The following is a 24,763-nucleotide window of genomic DNA, read 5'->3' on the forward strand; positions in this document are numbered from 1 at the left end:
TTGAAGAGAAATCACTGCAGGGGAGTTTTGCTGCTCAAGCCCAGAATTTAAAAAAATACATAAAAGAGTTTCCAGTAACCATCTGAGTGTTGAACTGTGACATGAAATTTGACACACTGAGAAGAGATTTAGATTTTTGTCTACATTTTGTGTTAGAAAAAAGATTAAATGCTTATAAGGAACTGGGCCAGCAGAGGTAGCTGTTGGTACAACAAAACAACTATGAAAGAGTTTTTTTCCATGAACATTCTACATTTAAACATTTTTTTAAACCAGATAATCAGACCTTGCAGTCTCCAGCATTAGAAATTCACTTAGAATTAATTTGTTCCTCCTTTACTATTTTGCTGTCGTTTTTATTTCTTCAAGACTGCCCATTTCCAATTCCCATTAACTGTTCCTAGCTCCATGGCACTGCATATATTTTATCCTCTCTATTTGTGTTTTGTCAACATGGAGTTTAGAAAGAATGAGTCAACTCCAAATAATCTCAAGGCTGGCTTTAAAAAAATAATCAGATTTATCAATAATAATTATTCAGAATATTTTGACATATCATTTGGACCTTTTGTGGCTCCAAATTTTGACTTGATCTCTGAAAGATGGAGTTAGAAAACTTTGAAATGTGGGTAAGCATACATAACTTTCAAATCTAGAAGTACACTGTCCCACTGGTTGTTTATGGGAACTACCACTGTGAACAGCAGGAAAACACACTCCGAGGCCGAGGTTAATGTACATGTCCCTTTGCTGAAGCTGACACAGCAGAGAATTTTCAGTGTCTGTAAGTATTTTAATAAACACCCTCAAAAGGACTTGATGGGTCTTTCTAAAAATGTTTCTACACTAAAGGAGCATTTCATCATGTTGTAGCATTAGTGATTTGAATGTTTAACAGCCATTATACTCCAGCTAAACATTCTAAATGCTGGACATGATGTTTTCCTGTTTCCACTTCCAAGATCACAGAACACAGTCCCTCTGGGTGAGCTAAACAGCAGGGCTGCTACTCTGTGGCATCCTTATCATCTAGGACCTTCTGCTGTCCCACCGAAAGGCCAGGTCTGTTGGAGTGGGTGGAATTCAACTGCATGTACACAAAATTGTAAGTAGATGCTCTCCAGATTTAGCAGGTTCTAAAGGCACTTCACTTTATCTTCTTGGAATTTATCTGGCTTCCACCCCATTCTCCAAGGACTGTTTATGCCTTTTACATTTCATGTTTATGTGAAATGCATAAACAGCCCTTGGAACAAGGCCTAAAATCCATGTATAAGATCAGTACCTTCTTTGCCTGTCTCTGTGCAAGATCTGTCCTCTGTAAATGGCAAAGCTTTCCAGTTCCTACTGGAAAGAATCGTCAAAAAAGTCTTCAGGTGCCATGATCTAGAATTCTCTTCCTAAGAAATAACTTTGTAATTAATAGCATCTTGCAACTATAAGAAACTGTAGCTCACGTCCACTTCTTTTAGCAACTCTTTTGTGTTTCCTACCACTTGCACTCTGAAATAACAATACGCCTACTGCAGACAAGTGACCACTTACACAAGGCTTTCAACTTTGCAGGTCTGTAGGAGTTTTAGGTGCCTTGTGTCACGCAAGCACTCAAGATACAGGCACTTCTTTTCAGTAGTAAAGCTCAGGACAAAAAGCCCTAAGGCACAATTCTTCATATCATGCAGCAAACTCTTGGCAGCTGTCTGGCTGTGCTGGATGCCATTCTGGGGAGCCCACCTCCAGTCAGTCATCTCATGTTTTTGAGTACTCAAGAGCTTTTTGACACCATCTTACGGACAGACTTCCCCAGGCAGCTCAGAACACAGACAGAGACAATACACGGTTCTCTGCATCTGTCCATCGCTCCTAGGAGAGCCTCTATAGAGAAAATCTGCATCAGGCAGTCAATTTGCTATAGAGTTTTTGCTGCTGTACTCTCCAAACTCCTGTTCCTTCCTCCATCCTCCAAACCAGCCAAACAGAAATTTCAGCTGATAGTAGCATACGCGATCCCAATTTCCATTTAGTTTTCAAATGAAACATCTTGGTGAACATCTGAATCACTCAAAATCCTCACTGCTAGTGTTGTTTCAAGGAACTGTGAAAAACAGCCTGACAATACATGAAGGTTTAATTAATTTTAAGGTCAGAAGAAAGCAGAACAACAATCCTTCCCTTTAATGCTTTTGGTAGCTTACTGTGTTCTAGCCTGCATGTCTTTCCAAAGTTTCCAAGCCTTCTATACACACCAGCTAATGAAGGATACGCAAAACTTGATAATCCTCTTGAAGCGCAATGTTAAAATTTCTTTTAGACTTTGAAACATCAGCACATTTGGAAAATTATTCATGCTACCTGTTCCTGTATCAGTTTATGTACATATATATGGCTGTGTATGGTACTGGCTCTCATGGATCATATTATGCAACGCTACATCTACTTTTAGGAATAAGAGCCCAGCCATTCTGCTGCAGAACTCAAGACAGGATGGAAACTCTACCTAATCTTCCATCTGATATTGTTCCCTTTTTTTTAGAATCTTAACCACAAGAAGGAACTTGCCCTGAAGCCACAATTTTTTTCCGAAGTGAACATTAGATGTTTTCAATCTTTCTTGCAGGTAGTCACACAAAGAGCTGGGAAATCTAGAGGCAGTAGTTAACTAACGAGAAACTTACTGGGTAGATAGAGTGGCACATCTTGAATGCAGAATCTAAGACTGACAGGATTTAGTCTTCTAGAAACACAGATGTTTTTACATGGTAATGATAAAGTAAAAAGCAAAGGCCCTTCATTTACACAAAGATTTATTATCCTTCAAAACCTCAGCTGGTACCCTATACTACAGCCTTGGCAGAGTTTTGCTCCCCTAGGTAGACAGGTTTTCAACTGGCTGTCTCTGACTGAAAACATCTAGGCTAGGTCAGACTTTAGACCCAGCCTTTCATTAATACAGTCAGACACAAAAGAGCAGTTGAAATCCTGACCACCTGAAAGGTGCAAAGCAACAAAACAATGTCCAGGAGGATTTTCATCATTTTCTATGTTTGAACAGAGAATGTTTCCTCTGCATTGACGACCAAATAGTTAAGAAGCAATTAAACTGCACATTCAAGAAACAGAGGCATTCTACATTTCAAGCTGTGATCAGAAACACGTGCAACTATTTTTCTTCTTATGAAGCTTGTGGTTTTATCTTCTCAGCAGCTTCGAGGACAGACGGAAGGCTGACTTTGTCTCCAAATTCTTTCTCACGATGTTCCAATAAAACACCCTAGTCAAAGACACAAGAGATAAGTTCATACATTAGTCTCCCTATGGGAGCTGAACTGACCCGCAACTAAACAATTTCAGAAAATAAACTTTTGGTCTCACAGGAGACATGAAAGCCTCCTAGATGGCCTGCAGTACCTGTCTTCCTGCCCCAATCACAAACACTCCTCCCAAGGTGAATCCTTCTCCTTCCAGGTTACCACTATATCCATTTTTCCAAGCACGGAAGAAATTTTGCCAGACTCCAAAGCGGAAGAAGCCTGACAACATCATCTTTCGTCTGTGTGGACCATAGAAGCCTTTCTACAGGGAAACAGAAAATACCTCAGCAAACAAAGTGAAAAGGACTTTTACTCCCAAATGAATTTCAGGAAATCCAGAGGTATTTAAGCCCCACATACATGTACATCTCTATTGCTGACAACAAGAGTGTTTTGTGAAAAACATATTTTTTTTTCTTATTTTTGAAGTATGGCAATAAAGATGCTGGTAAAGAGGTAACAGTGGTACCAAGTCCTGAGACTTTTATTAGCCATCTGTTTCTTTTTTGTTTTGTTGGTTTGGTTTGCTTTTGTTTTATGGTGTCGTCGTTTGGTTTTTGTCTTTGGTTGTTTTTCTTTTTTTTTTTTAAATAATGAGTCTAATTCTTTCACACCGGCAGACTGGGAACAGAAAATAAAGGTATCTTCTAGTTGATTTTGAGTATCACATACTCTTTTTCCTTCCAAAGCCAAATGATTTCTTAATGTGCCTTCTGGGCTAAGAAGGAGTAAGCAGGGCTGTGGTTTTGCAGTACATGAGACTGGCAATACAGCATGGGCCAGTGCACTGAGACAGGCACGTCACTGCAATGTGGCCTGTATCTCTTGAATTAATCATGTCTGTCACCTTCAGACCTTGATCCATACATCAAACACATCAGCAAGTCACACAGCCAGTGGAAGAAGCAATAAATATCAATAGGCCATACTGTTTACCTGTTAAAGGGGAAGGAAGGAATAATCCTACAAGAGCATGTTATCAATGAATAGCAGTTTGTAAGCTGAGCAGGATATATATATATAGAAAAGCAAAGCTAATTAACTTCTTAAACTACAATGCTACTAAATCCTTCTTCATTCAGACCACATTCTAAGTATATTATTTATACAAGCTCTTCAAAGAGGACATTCATAAGCTTGTTTTTAAAACAAAAAACACTGACTTGACTATACCTTTTCATCCAGAAAAATTTCTCCTTTGAAATAGTGCTGAAAATCCTCCACTTCGGTCCCTATCTTCTCTTTCACAACAGCATAGAGAGGGACGCCCAGCTTGGACAGCTGAGGTTTCAGAGAGGAGAGCTCAGAAGCCTCCTAAGAAAGGAAAAAAACCCAAACATTTCAGGCAGTAAATGGAGGTTGGAAAGCTTCCCCTTGAAGCTCAAGAGCATCAGAAACATAGGTAAATTCTAGCTTGAGGGGCAAAAGAGAAACGGACCTGTAAATCAGACATTTAAGCTAGCTCTACTCCTAGGCTGGTCTTCATTACACTACCTAAAATCTTCTTCATTAAGCACAGAGGAAGGAGCTTTTTTGAGCGTTTACCAGATAAAATATTAAAATCCTGGATAAATCATATTTTTAACTCCAATCTGTAGACAGACCTTGCCTGTGCTTTTTATCTGTATTTTAAAACATTTACAGAACAGTAAAAAAAACAAAAAAACCTGCCTGCACATCACTTAACTTTCCCAGGCGGGAATTTCCAAGTAAGTAACACATCATTATCAGCCCTTTTGCAAAGTATTTCGAAGACTCTGTGAAGAAGCAGGTTAAGTAATGAAGATGCACTCTGCTTCCTACATCCCCCCGTGAAAATAATCAGGGAATTTCTTCATATACCTTCAGTATCCTAAAAGCAATACTGCTTTTTCTGGTGTGTCACTACTCATTTGCTGGGTTTTTTATTCTGCTGAAGGAATCCCAGCTCCCACAGTTTGTACAGAGACTTCTGAGGTTTCCAACAGATCCAAGTGCACACTGAAAATGTTTTTTTTTTCTCACCTTCAATGGAGAAAGGTCATTTTCACTGGACAAAACTCCCACAAAGAACTCTGCACTTAAAAACATGGACACGCTTTACATGAACACCCTCAGCCACCTACACCAAAACATCTGAACTCAAAGGCTTGCAGGACATCTAGAATTTACTGGGTATGAAGCAGCAGACAGACGGGGTGAACAGACAGGAGAAAAGATATTAGAGAAAGACACCAGTAGGTGAAAGGGTAAGGGCAGCTTTCCAGTTCACTACTTCACTCTTCTTCAGAGGAAATGAAAAAGGATGAATCAGCACTGCATGGAAACACTGAGTAGTGAGCGGTGAGAGTTAAAGGACCATCGCTTACACTATCTCTGGAGAGGCAGCGATATCATCAAACCTTGATTAGCCTTTTGTAGAAATGCACTTCAACCAATTTGGTGGGGTTTATTTTGTGTCTCCTTGCTTGGCTTTTGGGAGGGGAGAGAGCAGGAAGGCATAGTTAAGTTTTACAATTCTCAAGAGATTGGACTTGAAGCAGCATCTTGGGACTAGCCTCAATTTGTTTTTCTTTATTGCTATATATATATTGCTATATAAATTATACAGTAAGAGAAAGCAAAGAAGTCTATTTTTATGGGCAAGTTACAGCACTTGACATCTGTACAGCCTTACCATGAGGCTGTGACCATTTCATCAAGTCTGTGAAATTGGTTTTCTGTTTTTGTAAAAGCAGACAAGCACAGACTAGCAGAATACTTCTCTCTCCACCCAAAAACCCATTCCAGTTTGCCCCTCTGATAGTTCAACTATGGCTCTTCTACTTTAGACTGCTTGAGTTGATACCTACAATCTTGGGCAAGCCCAAGGCACCTTCACCATGACTGGAGCACTAGATCACTTCATGGCCAGATCCAGACTATGAGATGTACAAGTGCAGGCCTGTTACACAAAATCTATCTTACATAACAAGAAAGGAATCTGATGATTTGGGATGCAGATGATATAGATAGAAGACTCTGTATTTCTTAAGTCTACAGGCCTCAGTTTTCAAGGATCCAAAGGCATAATTCCAGTATGATTTGTGACATCTTTTGCAGTGGATATTGGAAGCACGGCCTCACCAGTGGTATCAGGGCCATGATTTGAGGTCCAATGGCCACTTTTCAACCCCACCACTGTGTCCAGGGAAATATACGTTCCTTCTTGGTGGTGTCAACAAGGACAAAGTTCAACATCACTTCCAAGGTATAAGATAGTGGGAAGCAAGTGTATTTTGTCTTTTGCACATAAATAAAAACCTTCTGCCTGCAGGTTAACAGATACGGCAAGTCACCTTTATTGAACCATTCCATCAGCTCAGAGTCAGTGACAGTGGGGAAAGAAGCAGCCTTCATAGTAAAGGGCAACTGAACTCTTAGGAGAAAGGCAAGAGTCAACTCACAAAAACGCCTTGAGTATACAACGATAAAAAATAATTTCCATTTAGACAATTTAAAAGCTTTTTCAAATACTTTGACAGTGAAAACACAAAACAATTCATTGCCCTAATTAGCTGATCAGTAGTGTGACTCCCTCTATGAAATATTTGAAGTTTCGAACCAAAAATAAGAACTACCAAATTAAATTGCGCTCTCCTTTATTTTTATCCTGAAAGGAAAAGAAAAAAAAAACAAACAAACAAAAAACAAACAAACAAAAAAAAAAAAAAAAAAAAAAAAAAGACAAAAAAAAAACCCCAAAAGACAACACAACTCTTTGAATTGGGCTCTTTATTTCTACTTACGAAGTCAGCATTAAAAAAAAGAAAAGAATTCCTGTCTGAATGCATGCAAAAGGCAGAGCCAGGCACGTAGCACATTCTCCTCCTACCTATGCTACACCTGTTCAGAGCGCAAAATACTTCAATTTTCCATGAATTCTACACATACTTAAGCAGTTACTACTGATGGGAGCAGATCCCTTAAATAAGTGGCTGCAATGTTAATCACTCCATGTTATCCAGTAGCGAGTAAAAACAGAATAGCTATTTTTCCCCATAGCTATGGGAAGAATAATGGCCAGGGTACAAATTATGGCTGTTCCCAGCACATGGTACATTCAAATTGTATTTTAAGTGTGTCCTCCCACCTCCACCCAAGGAGACTAAGGATCAAATTTTGTTTTCCAGCCCACCTTGTTATGAAACAGTAACTCCTTGTCTTCAGGCTCCTTACCTTTCAGCCTCATGTACAGCACCCAGAACAGTGAGGGACCTCCCTTTACGTACATCTCTTTTTTGCTGAAGAGCTTTATCTGATGGCTTTCTGCCAGCCCAGTCTTGGGCTGCTTTTGACCAGAAACTATCTGGCTCACACAGATTTATTTTAGACATATGGAATACAACTAGTTCATAAGACTCATTACCAATTGGATTTTGTGTAATCTCCCTTTCTAATTACCATGCACTAGGTCCCTGGCAGATGTTAAAATAATGTAACCATTGCCTTCAGAAGGAAAATGCTCAGGACCTAGACCATACAAACCAGCTGCAAAGAAAACTAAGCATGCTGTTAGCTGGTGACCAGATACTTCGGACGTATCTGATGACTGTCCTAGTCACCCCCGCCCTTTATTTAAAGGGAATATATATAAGAAGAGCTCAATTCTCCCTAATTAATCCCCCAGGCCAGCAAGTACCTCTCTGCACAAAAATCATCCAGGTCTTCGCACAGCCATGATCACTGCACCATTCTTCTTCCATAGTTCACCTGCTTTGAATGTTCTTTGTTCTGTTTACAGAGGAGAAACAGCATCAACAATAATATCGGCCATTCTTGTTTATAATGGTTAATGCTTTAAGGACTAACACAAAGCACTGCAGGGAATTCCACATTCAAATACAGTTCTATCAGAAAAGAATTCTATATGCATAACAGTGTATTACTGCTTTGATTTTTAGAAGTGTCTCATGTTTCGTTCAGAAACATCAGTTTTGGTTGCTCTTCCCTCACCAGAATTATCTGCTATCAAGGACACTCAATTACATGTTATAACTAGGAAAGACTAAGAAAAACTCTTCCAACCTTGGCCTTCCAAAGGTTCTTATAAAAGCCCAATTATCACAGAATGTGGGCTGAAGCATCCAGAATCTTACCTGTTCCCAAAGATTTCAGGTCTATCTCCTCCAAAAACTCCAATGTAGCCTTTTCTGGCTTGGACAAAAATAAGTCAGTATTAGCAAGGACGATCCCTGTCACAGCTGCACCAATGGCTCCAAGACCAATAGACCACATGCCCATGGTGAAGATCCCAAAGTCAGGCAGAAAGGACATTTCTGGAAAGAGAAAGAAGAAAGCAGCTCTAACACTGGACGTCAATGATGCCAGACAAGGAGGAACTGGATTAAAACAACAACTAAAAGCTCACATGGATATTTTTGGGTTGACTGGAGATTATCTGTATAATTACTAATGTACAGAACTGGGTTTTAGAAGATCTAGATTACACTCCAGTTCTGCAACTCATTCACAACAAAACTATTAACAAGATACTCATACCTTTCCTACTATTGGATCGACAAAAGCATTCATGATTAAAGTGCTGAGATACAATGGGGAGAAAGATGACTGAAGTATATGTGTGTAATAAAGAGCCTCTAATAAGATGGCTTCTACGTGAGCCAGTAACTTAAATTATTACAGTAAGACAGTGGTTTCTTTCAAAAGAAACATGTTTGTAGATTAAATTTTGTTTGGTTTTGTTTTTTTCCCGACTAATCTATATTAAACAGTCAATTTTACAAATATACCACAGAAGACTTAAAAAAACCAAAAAAAAAGCCATATCTGGTTCACCACAACTGGTAACCTTTCCTGTTCCTTACAGTTGCACACTAGAACCAAAGGCACCAAGCCAAAACTGGAGCTTATCAGTCATGCCTGCAGACAGAAATATGTGGACTTGCAAGCATTTTAATTAGACACAGCGATCCAACATTAGGAACATGCCCTGGACAGCACCTTCTGTATTTTAACCAATATCCACTCTTGCTAAAGCAGAAATGACATCAGGAGCAAACAACTTACACTCACACCCATCACTCAGAACTGATAACATTGCAATGGAAGCCATTGCATATGCTTGCTCAAGTCCTAAAGTACAAACACTGCTTGTTGTTACCAGTGATCGTAGTTCAGTGGCAATTGTATTCAACCACCACCCATTCATAACCTCCCCCACACCTCAGTCCTGACCCTTGCACATGTTTCATGTGTGGGGCAGTATCAGTTTTGAGGATGCAGGAAAGCACACTCAGCCCTGCCTCATGGACAAAATTCAAGATCCAGCTCCAAGCAATAACTGCTACAAGAGTCACTGGAGTTTTAGCAGTATAAGAAGTCACTGTACACTTACACCACAACAGTTTTGTGTTGCAAAGGGCTGTACACATGCAGTCACCCAACTTTAGTATTACACAATACAGAGAATCAAATTTTTCCCAGAGCCATCTGCAAAACCCTATTCCCTGATAGAAAGTTTTGGTAAACATTGCTGTCTGTATATACTTCTGTACGGGAAAGGTTTTTTCCCCCTCATAAATACAGGAAAATATTACTGTTTTGAACTGGGACTGGCAATAAGCCAGAGACACACATAATCTTTATCCCCACAGCTAGCTGTTACCAGAATTCGGAAAGTAAGAACTAGGAGTAGCTCCTCACTTTTGTGTCAGAGCCATGGTGCCTGAAATTTTCTGGGAAAAAAGATCCCTTTCCATCCTTAAAACTAGCTCCTGAATACAGAGCAGCACATACAACCAACTGCTTATCTGCAGAAATAGCTAGGAAACATTTTGAAAAAAGATTGCTTTGTTCTTTTAAGGGCATACTTGGTTTCAAGGAAGACAGTATCACAGTATCTAGAAACGTGAGTAATCCTTGATCCAGAGAAGGAAACAAGGCCAGTTCGCACAAACATAACACAGATAAGAGAACAGATTCTATCCCCTTTCACCATTTATTTCTAACCAAGTGAAACCTTCCTTGACTGTATCTGCTTTCTCTACATACATAAAGTCATATTGCGATGGCACTTTTTTGATATCTGCCTCTGACTCATATCAGAGACCATTCAGACCTTAACCTCTGGAATGACCAAATTGTAACTCAGAATGTATTGTTGTAGCGCAGCAACATCTTTGTGCTAAGACTTAAAATCTCTGTGGCATACCCAAAAGGCTATAGCCCTGCTCCCTCCCAGAGTTTGGTTATCCGGCTGTTCTTTGGACTTGAATCTTGCCTGGCCAAGAACTGTTTTTCTCTTAATTCTTATTTATGGGGCCAGAGGGTGAGGGGAGGGAGGTGGGGAGCAGGGAGTAAAGCCTAAGTAGTAATCTCTTCAGCGTGGAATTTGTGTACAAAAATGTTGCCAATCTTGTGGCAACTGATTAATGAGTAGTTCTCACATGGCTTTTAATTTTTATTAGCGTCGCTAAAAGCCAGCTTCCACTCAGTTGTAGTTGATAGAGAGGAGATCATTAAGCCTAGTCAACACACCTTTTTCGTTTAATTGGACTCTGGTCTCCACTCAGTGACCAAAAAAAGCTATTCAAATATGCAAATCTTTTGCTATTTAAATAAATAAGGGAATGGAAGAAGCAGCTCTACAAAGCAATACTGAAATTCTTCCTATGCTAAGCAAACACCATAGTGAGCTCCTTTGAAAATACATATGGGAAACAGCAGCCAAGATTATTAAAATATTTGCTAACAAGACAGGCTGAGCCCTGCCACATCTATGTCATTGAACCCCAAGCGAAGAAACTAAATGGAAAACAGCTGAGCATTTGCAACTAGCAGCTTCCTTTCTCTTTAGCTGCTGTTTATTAAGGAACTCTGAAGCTCAAAAATAACTTCATAACCCTCCACCCCACCTAGAAATACAAGCACTACTGCCTTGTGATCAAACTCTAAGAGTTTTTAAACATCCAACAGCAATCCACAATAAGATGATACAGCAAAGCATCCCATAAACCATAATCCACAGGGAGAAGACACAACAGTGCATTCCACAGCCCGTTCCATGTGTGTGCTCACACTCACCAGAACCCATGCAGCCTGCAGAGCATCAGCCACCGCCAGCTCCCTGGACGCGAGTGCAGGCAGGAGAGAAGCCAAAGGGCTGTGCCACGGGTGGCTGTGGGCAGGACTGGGCAGGAGCCCAGCTCTGGAACTTGGGACGTGTAGCTGGGACCCAGCTCTTGCGTCTTTCAGCAACCCGTGCCACAGTCCCCCCGCGGCAGTGACGAAAGAACAGCTGTCCAATCCACCACAAGACTGGCCTAAAGATATCTTAATCATTCACTTCTTTTTTTTTTAAATGAGCACCATGGGGTGGGTGGGTACAGTGAACAGGAATTACGGAAAGCTTTTCTGAAGCTGGGAACACAGTGCTGAACTTTGATCTGCATGCTAAAGATCTGCATGCTAAAGATCTGCATGCTAAACTGTGCTTTTCTGTAGAACTGCGCGTTTTTACAAGTAATATTTTCTCTAAGGTTCAGCCTATTCTACTTCTAATTGCACACACGCTGCACGCCACAATACAAACAGCTCTGGAAACAATTAAAAAGCCATTACAATGCACAATGTTAGAAAAAGTTTCTGTATAGAGGCTGCACTGGTGAATTGAGCCAGTGCTTCTATGCTCAGCTACCTGCTTTAGTGGCAACATCCCTTCACAAAAGAGCATCATTTTCTCTGAACTATCAGATCTGCAAGCTCCTAACTCTGCTAAAACCTCTAGAAGGGAACAAACACTTCTCTTTAAAGAGTGCAGAGGCCAAAGAAAAAGGGAAAAACATCTTTTTGTGTGTTTTGTGGTGACCACAAGAGATCTCCAAGATAACAGTGAGTTGTTTTACGGTCTTGCAGTACTCAGCTAACCAGAATTTAAACAAGCTTAGTCTTAATCCTGTTGGAAGTGCCCGTTGATGGTCTTCACTTTGTGTCAAGACCAGTTCAAACATGGTTTTCTAGATGTCTCACTTCCCTCCCACCCACAAACAGACAAAAAATTGTCATTAAGAGGAGAGCTATCCTTAAACATTTATTTTACCAGTGTAAACAGGACCCAGTGCAGCTGTGTCAAAAAAACTGGAGAATCCGTGTTTTAGGTTGTCAATAAAACTCAGGGTAACACACAGACTCACTTACATACTTTTCCTAAGAAGACAGCTGAGCAAAAGTGGAAACGCTCAGTGGGCGCTCTCACAAACTGCCTGCACTATAGCACATACCCCCAGTGTAACACGGTGTTAACTGTTGCTTATCCTGCCCTTCTCCCCCACTCCCAACTTTTCCAAGACATTCTGTACTGAGCCTAAAAATCTTTCAGAGCTTTGTCACAACTTGCATATCCCAAATATAAATTGAGCTGATGATTTTTTATGAGACATTCCCCCCAGAAATGAGTCATATGATTACAAATATCTTTGTAACCTAAAACCTATAAAGAAAATTTATAATTCACATTAAGCTGGCAACATGCTCGTCAGGATTTCATGAGCTTTTAAATACCATTAAGGATTACAAAATAGAGCATCCTGACCAATCTCCAAATTTAACCCTGCTTTAAGTGGGGATTTGACTGGAGAAACCTCAGAGGTCCCTTCCAACCTAATTTGTCCTTTAAATGCCAAAATCAATGCACAAAGAAACCTCCTGACATTTTTTACAGTATGAATGTTAAGGACTTTTCACAAGATGAGGGATTTTTTTTCACCATTGTAAAGATCCTGGAACAAACAATTCCTTGTGTTGAGAATAACAGTAATATTTTTAGCTTTGTTCTCAGACAGCGCATGTTTCATTACTGAATTCAGTACAACTCTGCACTTGGCTCTAGTTGGTTGTGTCAAGCAAGCAAACCATACCCCTTTCCTTCGAAAGGAAGTCAGTTGTTAGACAGAATAATCTCTTCCATTCTGAGAATGTTTTAAAGAAATGCACTGGCTCAACAACCCTTTTCTTTTCAGCGAGGGAGAGCAAAGAGCTCTGGCACAACCCTTTGGAAGTTTTTCAACTCTCTAGGTGTATTCAGAGGGAACAGGCAGCTAGATATTGTGCAAGGGAAAAATCAAAATTTCTGCTCAATCAGCAAAGTGGATATACCACAGAGATGGAAGTACTGGAGCACAGAACTGCAAAAATGCTTACGTGAAGATACTACACGCTAAACTCACTGCTGGGGATCCAGAGCAGGACAGCTATGGCTGTGGCAATCTCCAAAGGTGGGGGAAGAAGTGGGGCACCAACAGACCCACTAGTAACACAAATCAGTGCTCATCAAGAACACAGCAACCCGCTAGGCAGCAAGTGGTCCCTCCTGTTCCAATTCAGCTGTGACTCCTTCAGATTCAGGCTTAAATTAATAACTATTTTTCCACTTTTTTGGATTCTTAGACCTTGTTTGTATTTTAACTTTCACGTTCCTCACGCAAAACAATTCCTAACAGCAAAATTATGTGTTACTAAAGGCAAAAATACAAGATAATCAATACATGCTTCCATTCCAACCAAGAGCACAGAGGCGGCTCTATGCATAAACTGGTCTGTAATAGATTAGTCGCAGTCGATACACCCACGTGAGAACAATTTCCCCACAACCTATTTTACCTTTTCTGTTGTCTGCTCTGAACCAGGTCAGACGGGGAAACTGACCCTGTGGTTCTGGAAGAGAAGCCGGGAGGTCCCTGCACCGGTGCTTCAAGCAGCCTGAAGGTGCATTCAGTGACTTCTTACGTCAGAGTAGCACAATCGCACCCGAAACCAAACCAGCGCGTTAGGAATGACACGAGGAACAAAGCTGGGAATCTCTTTGTCTTTCACTGACGCTGTTGTGCCTACTTACACTAACTTAAGTTACGTAAGAAAGCTGGGATCAACCAACAGATTCAATCACAAGGCCGGGCACAAGCAGAGTTCCAGACCCCGCAACGCTGTCCCGGCCGCTCAGCCGGGGCGGGAGGAGCCCTCACGCCGCAGCGCCCGGCGCACCTGCCCTGCGCTGTCCCCGGCGGTGCCGCTGCCCGCACGGCCGCCTCAGCTCCCAGGGGTCGGTAACGGCTGCGCGCTCCGCCCGCCCGCGGCACTGGCAGGGCCAGCCTGCCGGCGCGTTCTGCGCCCCGGACACAACAGACCAGCGGACACGGAGAGAAAAGCCGCCGCCGGGCAGGCCGGGCCGGGGCAACAGGCCAGCGGGAGAGCGACGCAGGCCCAGAGGCGCTGTGGGACCGCCCGACCCCGCGGCCGGTGCGGCGATGGTTCCCGCGCCCCTCCCCTCCCGGCGCCTCCCGCGCTCCCGCCTTGCCGCCCCGCGCCCGCACTCACAGCACCGCACCGCGCTGCCGCACCGCGCTGCCGCACCGCCGCTCCCGGACCCGCGGCCGCCGCAGGGCACGTGCGGGCGGGCGGCGCGCAGGCGCCGCCCCGGTGCGCGCCGCGCGGGCACCGCGCCCGCCGCGCAGCGGGGACCGGCGGCAGCGCTGGGCGCCCTTGGGTCCAACGGGGCCGCTGTGCCGACCGGGGCTGAGTATCCCCACCGTTAGCGGCTGCAAGAAATAAAAACTTCATGCTCCCTCCGGGGACCCATTTTCCTGTCACTTGGATTTTTCTAGCTTCTGGCTAAACATGGAAGAAACGAAATATGTGGAAGGTACAGTGCTTAAATATATTTAAGGCAAAAAAACCCAAACATAACGACTGAAGTCCAATAATGCAGTGAGCTTATCACTCAAGTAGTCTGATTAATGGGGCACTTAAAGTGCTTACAGATGTATTACGTTCAAGAATATACTTGCTCAGATAAGCCAGTCAGTAACATGTCACAACATTTGTTAGTGATCACGCTCTCCAGTTGCTTGTGCTCATTAGGCACTGCTCCAGACAGAAACTCAGGAGGACTCATCTTCACTACCTTAAGACTATTTCCTGAGGTCTCCCATTAACCTGGCACTTAAAATGCCAAAAACCAAACAAAAAGGTAACAGCAATGACAGCACAGTCTGGCCCGTAACACAACAGCAGCTCAGAAGAACAAACATAACCTCTACAATGGTACCCTAGAGTCTACATTCCAAATGACTGAGACACATGGTTTTGCAGCATGTCCCAAATTTAACTAGACCAAATAGGCCTTTCTTCTCTCTCTCCTAACTGGGAGCTACCAGCCAGCATGGTTAAACCTGCTCAGTTCATCCCTTAATGTGCAGTTTCTGTTTATCTTCAATGCAAAGTGGGTTTGTTGTGTTGTTTTGTTTTTGTTTGGTTGGTTTGTTTTATTTGGCGGGGATCTCACCACAAAATAAAGTCTCTGCTAATTGGAAGCAACAACAGCATTGTGGTTCTGACACAGCACAGATCCAACTGAAGGCAATGTGCCACTGGGAAGGCTGCTCGGGCACCCTGCAGAGCCCTTCCAGCACAAGACGACGCCATGTGCCCTTGCCATCTTCTCCAGGGAGCACAGCGACCCCGCTGCAGGCCAGCCACACAGAACAGCTGCTTCAAAAGAGCTCCATTGCACAACGTTGCTCAGTTCATGTCAGAGAGGCACAGTCTCAGGAAGTTGCAGGGAAAATATTTTGGGTTTTCTTAACGAAAATTGTGATTAGCTTTCATCTATACACATGCTTTTAGAAATCAATGGATTATAAAAAGCACTAAAGTCACTCAGAGCTATCAGCAATTAAATAACCTAAGGAAACTTCATGGCAGAAACAGCATTATCAGATTACCTGAAACAGCTGAGGAGTCTGGGAGGACTGTAGGGTTTGATGCTACTTTTTTTCCTTGGAAATACACAAAGCCAAACAGTATCTCTACTTTTCTCCTTAAGCAGTGTGGGAAGGTTCTCTGTCAACACCAACCATAATATGCTAAGTGGCTTTCTCACCATTTCTGAAACACAATCAACATTAGAATGTATGTGTCTTTGCCACTGTGGCACAGCAATCTTTAGAAAAACATGACAAAAAAAAAATTGAAACATTGTCAGCCATCATCATGTAATTAAACCCCTAATTTCTGCAGGCTGTCAAAATTCCTTTCCTCTGAATTTTATAATGGTTGTGGCCCCAGCTGTCAACATTTGGCAATGATAGAATTGCAGCCCCATTATTTTTGTTGCCATGGTAAGCACGCAAACAAAAAACCTTTTGTCTTTATGATACTTCTGTACATTACACCTCTAGCAATCTGGCAGCTGGCCCTCACAAGTCAAAGGTAGCCAGTATTTGAGGGGGGAAAAAACACCCAAAAACATTTTTATTTATTCTTTGCTCTGAGTAGGAGTCCACGACAATGCATCAGGCAAGAACAATAAGTAGTTAATCACAAAAGTGACTGACTTCATTTGTCCCTATCATGAAAAAGAAAAAAGCAGAAAAATCTGAGCCCGCATATCTGGATTACACCCAAAAATACCTTCCCGCTTTACAAGGCAGTAAAAATCCCTTGAATGCACACACACTTCTAGTAGACACAGAACCCAAAGAACAGTGGTTCCAACAAAAATACTGGAATCTAACTTTGACAACATGTCCAGAAAGGCTTGCTTTCCATGAAAAGCTATTGCGTTATTGTGAAATGGAGTTGCAGCAACAATCACATTGTCCTTACTAGACTCTTCACCTTTATTGCTTTAGAAAGGTAGTGAGATATTGGCAGGAAAGCTCAATGTTAATTTTACTTCTCTGGTTTTCTGTTTTTCTTTCTTAATAAAATCATATTATGATTGATCTGTAACAGGTTAGCTTTTTCATATACCTATTCAGAGGTTATTCACAGATTTTTCTGTTTAAAAAAATATAATAAAGTTGCTAACACACATGAACAGAATATTTCACAGATGAACAGGCACCAACATTTAAACTTCTGGTTCTTATGTTTTGAATAGTGTTCTTAAAAAGCACATTGAGCCCTTCTCTTCCTGCTTTCATAATTCAGTTTTATAGCAGCTAAACTGAAGAGTATCAGTCTACGAACTGCTTGTATATCAGTTAATTAAATTTGCCTAGCATGCCTGTGCATAGGTCACCCAGCATGCACTGTATCAGTACCTATGCTAAAACATGATCTAACATTACGAAACTTTCAATTCATGTACAGAATGACAAAGCTGTGTGTTATTTCATAAGTTAATTATTTCTATTTCTTGTTGGATCATGCTTCTATAGATCAGCTTTAGACCAAGGGCGTTGTTAGACAAATGGCTTAAACTGTCTTTTCCTTCAGGAAACAGGAGATCTCAAAAGCAAGGAGGAAACAGACAGTGGTGGGCTAAGGCAGGATTAGGCCCTATGTACGATTTCCACATTAATCAAGATTTTGGTATTGAGATAGTAAGATTGAATGCAGATATGCAGAAATAAAGCTTGAACTTTTCACCCCGTGCTTCTAAAGGCTTATCTACACAGATGCAGACATACGTTTCAACCAGACCAGGCAAAAGCTCTCTCTTGTTTGGAGGCTGTAGGGTGATACCCACTCATGTGGTAGTGGTTTCAACCTCATCCTGATTCTCGGGAAATAAAACCACCAGTTTGTCTACAGACAGCCTGGACACAGGATCTTAGATTTATCTTAAGATCAGGGTGCAGTAGTCACTGAAGAAACGAAAGGACCTACAGGCCTTTTGAAATCAGTTTCACCCATAGGAGCAGTTCACAGCAGAACACCAAGAACAGATTGGTGCAACACCCTCCACCTGAACAAGAACAGGAAGAAAAAATTAGCAAGTCTTCTTAACGGGTATACAGATGCTTATACAAATGATTTTCGGCAATACCCTAATAAACACTGAATCACAGAAAAGCCTGCCATTTACAACAGTACAACACATAACCAAAGCCTTTGGAAAGAGCAGATGAGGTCACTAATCTTTCCATGTGTCCTTCAGTCCTTAATATCTTTCTATCACTTAGGTATAATTAAAGCAAAATTGAATCGTGGTGCCATATAGTTTCTCTTTGTCCCATTTACTGCAGTGCTACCTATACTGTTATTCTACTCCAATGTTTTAGTTTTTCTCATACTAGGTAGAACACTGAGGGCTAGTTAAAAGATATTTTTAATGACAATCCAATCCACTAGAACTGTGACCAAGCTTCAGGCTGTTTAACATCCCCAGATACCCAGTGATAGCACTAAAAAGGCAGTAACTGCACTTCCGCAAGATCAGGACATCAGAGGAAAACAGCCATTCCACAGCAGTCCTCAGTAACTACTCACACCTATTAAAATCCAGGTACCCACCATGATTCTAGGCTATTTCTCTCTCTGACATGTTTAATTCCTTATTATAGACTTCAATAGAACAATAGTTATGCATCTTGCAATCTATACAAGCCATTAGTAAGGACAAGGCTGCTTGTGTTACTAATACAACTAAATAAAGTGTCCTACATCATCCTTAAGACTATAAGAAAGCAAATAATGATCTCACCAAGTTGGTTGTATGTAGCTAGAAAAACTGGCATAATTTTTTATGTAAGCATGTAAAGCCTGGAGATGACCATCTTTAAGGTTTAAAATAACCTGTTAATTTATCTATTGATTTGGCTGTTACTCAGAATTACTTGTTCAAGCACTAAGGAAGAGAACTGGGCTTTCTATAATACATTTTCCACTTCCCCAGTAGTAGATGAGCTGCCCTTAATACTTAAAATTTGAGAGAAAAGTTCCCTGACCTCTTCTGCTAAAACAACATCTACATTACAAAAATAAAACAACATCACTATTAAAAGTGTTGATGCCTATCTGGGCCATTTTGAGAGAACTCCTCTAGGAATCAAATACACAGGCCAGCAAGCCTCAGATGCAACATCTAGTGGTCAGGTGGCAATGACTAGTTGGGCATACTAAACTTCTAATCTAGCAGAGCTACAGCTATACACTAACCATAGCCTTAGAGTTAAGCTCTTAATCCTCTTCTTACATTGAACTATTTGCACAACTTTCTTCTGCTAAATACATGTTTTACTATCACACTTCACACTTAATTTCAACACTGCATAACCGACCTTTCTTTCTTTTAGTAATGTGTTAGTGTATTTGCTTTCAAGCATTTTTCCCAAAAAAATCTTGCTCACATCCACTGTTATTCTTGCCCCTACATAAATCAAACTTACCTGTAGCATATACTTAAAATGATTGTGTAGGGGCAAAACTCAAGTACCTTGTGGGAACACCATTTTGTTAAAATAAACCCAAGTTTTAATGTATTTTGTTTCCTGCTCTTAAGATTTAACTAAGGCTGCATTTGGGTGATAAGCAGTTGACAAAATAATGGGTGGAATAAAACAGGGCACTGAGGATGAAAACTTTCTAGGTCACCATTTGCTATGTTGCACACCAAACCAGCATCTTTAAATTGGGAATTTTTCCTGTATCTTGCAGGTTGGGCTTAAAACCTCAGACTCTTGGGAAGGAAGGGAGGTTGCTTAGACAAGTAAAAGGGGGAGTGGTAAGGCTAATTGCATTTCAAGCCACAACTCTTCAGAAAACAATCCATTTAATTCCTCATTCCTGTGGTTTTATTATTATGATCCAAGAACATTCACAGAAAACAAGGTTAGCACATGGAGATGATTTGGCAAGTCGTTTTCTGCTTCTGCCATCTATTGTTCTAATAACAGATTAGCTGACCAGAGCCCCTGCAGGTTAAGTTGAAAAATCACTGGAAGAGCAGAGTTAGTGGAATCTTTATTAAATTACAGCCTTTCAGTAGTAAGATATAGATTACAGGCCTAAAGGATTTACAGGATGTGAATAAAAGTCACTTCAGCTGGGAAAAGACAGGTGAAAAAAGATGAGTAAATATCTACCAAGCCAGATGAGCAATACCCTAAATGCTAAAAAGGGAAGCCAGTAAAACCTAGAAAGAATTCTGAATTGTAGCCATTAGACTCACATGGAAACCACTAGAGCTGTGTTTTTATTGAATTGGGGAAGCCCTACGTGAGCATATTAAAGATGAGTCAGAGGAGCACCTCTGAATTGAAGCAATTTCTAAATGAGAGAGATGCCAAAGAGAATCATATCATGAAATACCACAGGCTAAACTTTGGATGAAATACAGATAAAGAATTTTGTCTCCACTTGGAATTCAGATGGTATTCAGGCTTATCCTAATTAGTCTATTTTTTCTAATTTCTTATTAACTGTTGCTATAAAACTATTCAGCTTATTAAGAACCATAAAACATCACAGGTTTAAACAGCTCCAATGGAGTTCATTGGGTACACACAGTCAACCTCTTCTGCCACAGAAAGCAGGTATCAGGAATTCCCCTTCCATTACTCCTGGGTTCCCTTTCTCTCTCGAAAGAACAGCAGCAAACTGTTGTACTAAAACAGAATGACAGCTTAGCCTTCCTAGGACAGCATTTCTTCTATATGCATGTGAGGAACTACTATACAATTAAGCCTAATATAGCTGATTTTGTTAAACAGGAAGCAAAGGTATATGGAACCTTCATGCTGTAACTAAACAAAATAAACCTAAAATGTCTAGAATTGAGAAATACATGGCTGTTGCTGAAGCAGCCTTTACCTAATCTCTAGTTAAAAAACACTTATGAAAAAGTTGCAAGTGACTTCAAGTAGCATTGCTGTTCATTTTGAAGTTATGTCCTAATCACAATTTCCTCAAGACTACTATAGCCAGGTTATCTTCTAGGGAAAGTGGTAAGGTCACGAGGACCATATGCTGGGTGTTACCTGATCATCTGCTTTAATCACCCTACACTTATTTTATGCTAGGCCTTGTAATTATCTTCTGGTATTTTCCATTGCACTTCTATTCCTAAATTTTGTAAAATATTAAACAGTCACTTCTTGTCATTGTATAAATAGAGTACCTGACCAGAATGAATGACCTGTAGGATACTTCCCACTACACCAAATAAACATAATAATGACAAAAAAAAACCCCAAATATGTGTAGTTTACAAATTGACCAGTTTTCTTAAAGTCTTAAGGAGTTACACCTCAAAATTCACAGCTAATGAGAGCTTTTAAAGACCATCTCCACATCAGCCAGAAAATTCATAAACATAAATAGGGTTTCATAATCACAAGTGGGATTAAAAACAAAGTTCCTAAAACAAGACCAAGCAAGCTGAGCAGATAAAGGGAACTGAAGAACAACAGAAGTCTAGTGCTTAATTTTTAAAAAAATGGCTTTTAATATAAATCTGAATACAAAAATAACCAAAACACCATTACAATTATTTCAAACAAATCCTCAAGGTTTTCTCTTATCAGTTCCCTGACAACTTGGCAAGCACTTGTTTTCTCTGTTCTGCAGTCATATACTCACAGGCTTCCAAAATATTTACTATAATTAAAGTCTGTTGAACTGTTTTTGCTTTTACCCATATTCTTCCATTCATTCCCAGCACCAGTTCAAATGGATACAATTGTGACAGCTCTTGAATTATTTCACATTTGGGAGCCAAAAGTCTGTAAACAAGATTTTTAAAAGTTAGAGAAATAAGTGCTCACATTTGACAGACATTACATTATTATCAATCAGTAACTAAACTGCACTCAGTACTGGTGTTAGCGGAGCTATTAAAACAACATCAAAAGGTAAGATGATCAATTTGCATATGCATCCAAACAGCAACACAGTATTAGATTTTTAGTTCTCCTCTCATAAAATATATACACCTAAAAAAAATAGTGCTGAAGAATTTGTTTTTTTAATAATTAGATTCAGAAGTAATACCTAACAGATTTAAAGTGAATTGATAGTTTTATAACAATTATTAAATTCTAAAAGTACACTGTTAGACAAAGTGACATTCTTAAAGTACTGCTATTTATAAATTTGAGACCAGAGTTAAAAAGCCTATCTTTCAAAACAGAACTTTCCTCCTTCAGGAGATACTATTAACAGCAGGAAACACAGAATATTTTGGTTTTGAGGTGAAAGTATCAAGAATATTGTAATACATTTAAGATTAAACCAAGCTTCAACACGCTTTCTCGAAGAAACAAATGTATCAGGATTTAGCAGTTTACTTGTAATATACTGTTAATTATTTACTTGCATACAGACAAAATTTGGAAAAGAAGCATAATAGCTGCAAACATATTTTGTATCAGTTCACACTGACTTCTGATGGGGCATTTAAACTTGACAAATCATTACTGAAAATTCCAGGTATGAAATAGCTGCCCTGCATCTCCAAATTGCTTTTCCAAACAACAAAAAACCCCACCCAAAAGCAACAGAGCTTGACTATAATTTATCCATACAAAAGCTTATGCAGTGGTTCCTGGATTAGCATGCCAGTTTTAAATGAAAATCCCATGAATTTTTATATGTGTCTTTACTTCAACGCAATTTATTTTTCTTTAAAAGTCAGAAAATAATGCGTATTGATGCAGAAAGCCTTATCAGTTGTCAGCCAAATTTATACCCCACATTATTCCACCAGGCAGAACAAGGACAGTAAGCATTTCAATTTTTTTTAACTCCAAGGTCATAGGTACATACCCCAAACCCCACCCCAAAAGTTTGACCTCCCCAGGTCAATGGTTTTATTTTCCTCACTGCCTTGGAACCACATCACTTTTTAAAAGGTCCCAGAACACCATACAGAAGACCATGTAAAACTCTTAAGGGGAAAAAATACACATTCCCTCTAGGTCAATATCCATATTCTATTCATTCAAACTTGTATAAATGCACCAAAACAATTAGTCTGATTACCAAATTGTTCACACTACCCACCATACTACATGCTAGAGTGACTACTTACTTTTCTTAGTACTTACTTTCTTATTAGACCTAAGGAAACTTTAAACAGGAAGCCATCTTGTCCAATTATTCCCATTCCACTTGATCTTCCACTGCTGTCTATACAGACCATCTCTGGTTCCATGTCTTTATTCGCTACAAGGAATTGACCATAAATAAGATCTCCCACCTAAACAAAGCAGTATCAAAAAAGCAAACGTATTAGAGAAGATCATATTGCACATTTATAAGAAATTCTCAGTATTAAAGAGCCTCCTACGAGGCCAGAAAATAGTTCTTTAAAAACTATGGTAGAAAAATAAATTGGTATAATAGGAATTTTCATGTTTTCATCTACTGGGGGCAACATTCTCTAGGAACAATTATCTTGTATCATTACCGGAATTTGAAAGACATGAAAGTACAGAATTTTATTCCATTAAGTATCCCTCTTTTTTTAAATACTGAACATGAACTCCTCTTTCTACAGACTTCAAGAGTATTAGAAGTCTAATCAACCTGCTCTTGTAACCATCAGGGCAACAACAACAAAAAACACTAACTGTTTTCTTTACAGTGCATTTTTACATTCTAGTGATGGTGTTTCAGCTCAACGTAGAAGCTGTGGCATGCATGTGCCACATAACTGTTTAGAACATTCTTATTTAAAAAAAAATACTGTTTTCTACCAGTTTCAGATGGTCTAAAAAAAGCTTGTTTTAAGACTATAACTTCAGAATACCACCTTGGATGCACATTACTCATAAACTGCATTTACCACTAGCAGTAGTACAGAAAAATGAGAATGTAAGGACTGAAAAAGCCCTGTCAGATATCAAACCGCACTACTTACATGTTCCCTTGAGAAACCTCAGAAAGCCCACTGCCTAATCGTGCAAAAACCTCCAAGGAAGGCCACAGTGGAACCTTTGCAAATAAAACTGCATTCCTCATTTTACGTGCGGTTTATAAGAATATATTTCTTACTAAGAAACGCCACTACGATGTAATAGAAGCGCCACCAAACGGCATCGCTAAAGCGTTACCTCCAGTAAACAAAAGTTCTACCTGCACATTTGGCCTGTTCCTCTTCGTGGCGCCTTCGAAGGCCAGGTAAGACAGGGACGCCTGCTCGCTGCCCCCGACGTCCAGCTTGAACAGGTCTCCCGCCTTGGCCGTCACTATTCCGATTACGTGGTCGCCCTTCACCGGCACATACTGCAAACGGGGGTCGCGGAGAAGCGGGTCAGGCACGCACAGACAACACACGGGCTCCCACCCGCCCCCAGCCCAGCCCGTCCGCGCCCTCACCCGCTTCTGCTGCGAGTCCACCCAGTAGGCGCCTCCCGCCGCCGCCGCCCCGCCGCCCGCCTGGCGGTGCCGCAGCAGCCCGCACTTGGTCACCAGCAGCCCGGCCTCGCACCGCCGCAGGCCCGGCCCACAGAGCAGCCGGCCCCGTGGCGCCGCTCCGGTGCTCAGCCGCAGCCGCTCCGCGTCCTCGTCGGGGTGAGCGGGAAGGAGCAGCACGTCCCCGGGCAGCACCACCTGCCCCACACACTCCTCCGCTGCCGCTGCCACCGCCATCGCCGCGCAGACGCAGACCCGTCGCGCATGCGCGGCGCCCGGCGACGGGTCTGCGTCTGCGCGGCGATGGCGGCGCCGGTTCAGTCACAATCCGGCTG

At 41.0% G+C, this 24,763-nt stretch overlaps 2 protein-coding genes across 7 annotated transcripts; both read right to left on the bottom strand.

Annotated features, from left to right (window-relative positions):
• Positions 1-2,787: 2,787 nt before the first annotated feature.
• On the bottom strand, positions 2,788-14,790 carry PRXL2A (peroxiredoxin like 2A). 4 transcript variants are annotated; one of them, XM_065067671.1, is made up of 6 exons: positions 14,664-14,790; positions 8,429-8,608; positions 7,972-8,063; positions 4,485-4,625; positions 3,409-3,573; positions 2,788-3,271 (listed from the first exon to the last, which is right to left on the bottom strand). In XM_065067671.1, the coding sequence occupies exons 2-6, from the start codon at positions 8,604-8,606 to the stop codon at positions 3,173-3,175; spliced, it is 675 nt and encodes a 224-aa protein (XP_064923743.1). In that variant the 5' UTR covers positions 8,607-8,608; positions 14,664-14,790; the 3' UTR covers positions 2,788-3,172. The 4 variants fall into 4 exon arrangements, with proteins under 4 accessions (XP_064923743.1, XP_064923742.1, XP_021156606.1 ...); XM_065067670.1 differs by having other exon boundaries at positions 14,687-14,736; XM_021300931.2 differs by lacking the exon at positions 14,664-14,790 and adding an exon at positions 13,950-14,337.
• A 1,418-nt stretch (positions 14,791-16,208) lies between these two features.
• On the bottom strand, positions 16,209-24,706 carry EXOSC3 (exosome component 3). Of its 3 annotated transcripts, none has more exons than XM_065067680.1 (5): positions 24,393-24,690; positions 24,150-24,299; positions 23,120-23,271; positions 21,709-21,796; positions 16,209-16,232 (listed from the first exon to the last, which is right to left on the bottom strand). In XM_065067680.1, exons 1-5 carry the CDS (start codon positions 24,663-24,665, stop codon positions 16,224-16,226), a joined length of 672 nt encoding a protein of 223 aa, XP_064923752.1. In that variant the 5' UTR covers positions 24,666-24,690; the 3' UTR covers positions 16,209-16,223. The 3 variants fall into 3 exon arrangements, with proteins under 3 accessions (XP_064923752.1, XP_064923751.1, XP_064923750.1); XM_065067679.1 differs by lacking the exon at positions 16,209-16,232 and adding an exon at positions 17,965-18,039 and having other exon boundaries at positions 24,393-24,691; XM_065067678.1 differs by lacking the exon at positions 16,209-16,232 and having other exon boundaries at positions 21,496-21,796; positions 24,393-24,706.
• Between the last annotated feature and the right edge of the window lie 57 nt (positions 24,707-24,763).

This window comes from Columba livia, chromosome 6 (assembly GCF_036013475.1).
Source record: "Columba livia isolate bColLiv1 breed racing homer chromosome 6, bColLiv1.pat.W.v2, whole genome shotgun sequence".
Lineage (NCBI taxonomy): Eukaryota > Metazoa > Chordata > Aves > Columbiformes > Columbidae > Columba > Columba livia.

Coding starts and splice junctions, on each gene's coding strand:
- EXOSC3 (XM_065067678.1), bottom strand. CDS start 24,665: ATGGCGGTGGCAGCGGCAGCGGAGGAGTGTGTGGGGCAGGTGGTGCTG. Junction 23,272..24,149: donor GGAACAGGCCAAATGTGCAG/GTAGAACTTTTG, acceptor TGCTTTGTTTAG/GTGGGAGATCTTATTTATGG. Junction 21,797..23,119: donor TCCTTAGGTCTAATAAGAAA/GTAAGTACTAAG, acceptor TCTTGTTTACAG/ACTTTTGGCTCCCAAATGTG.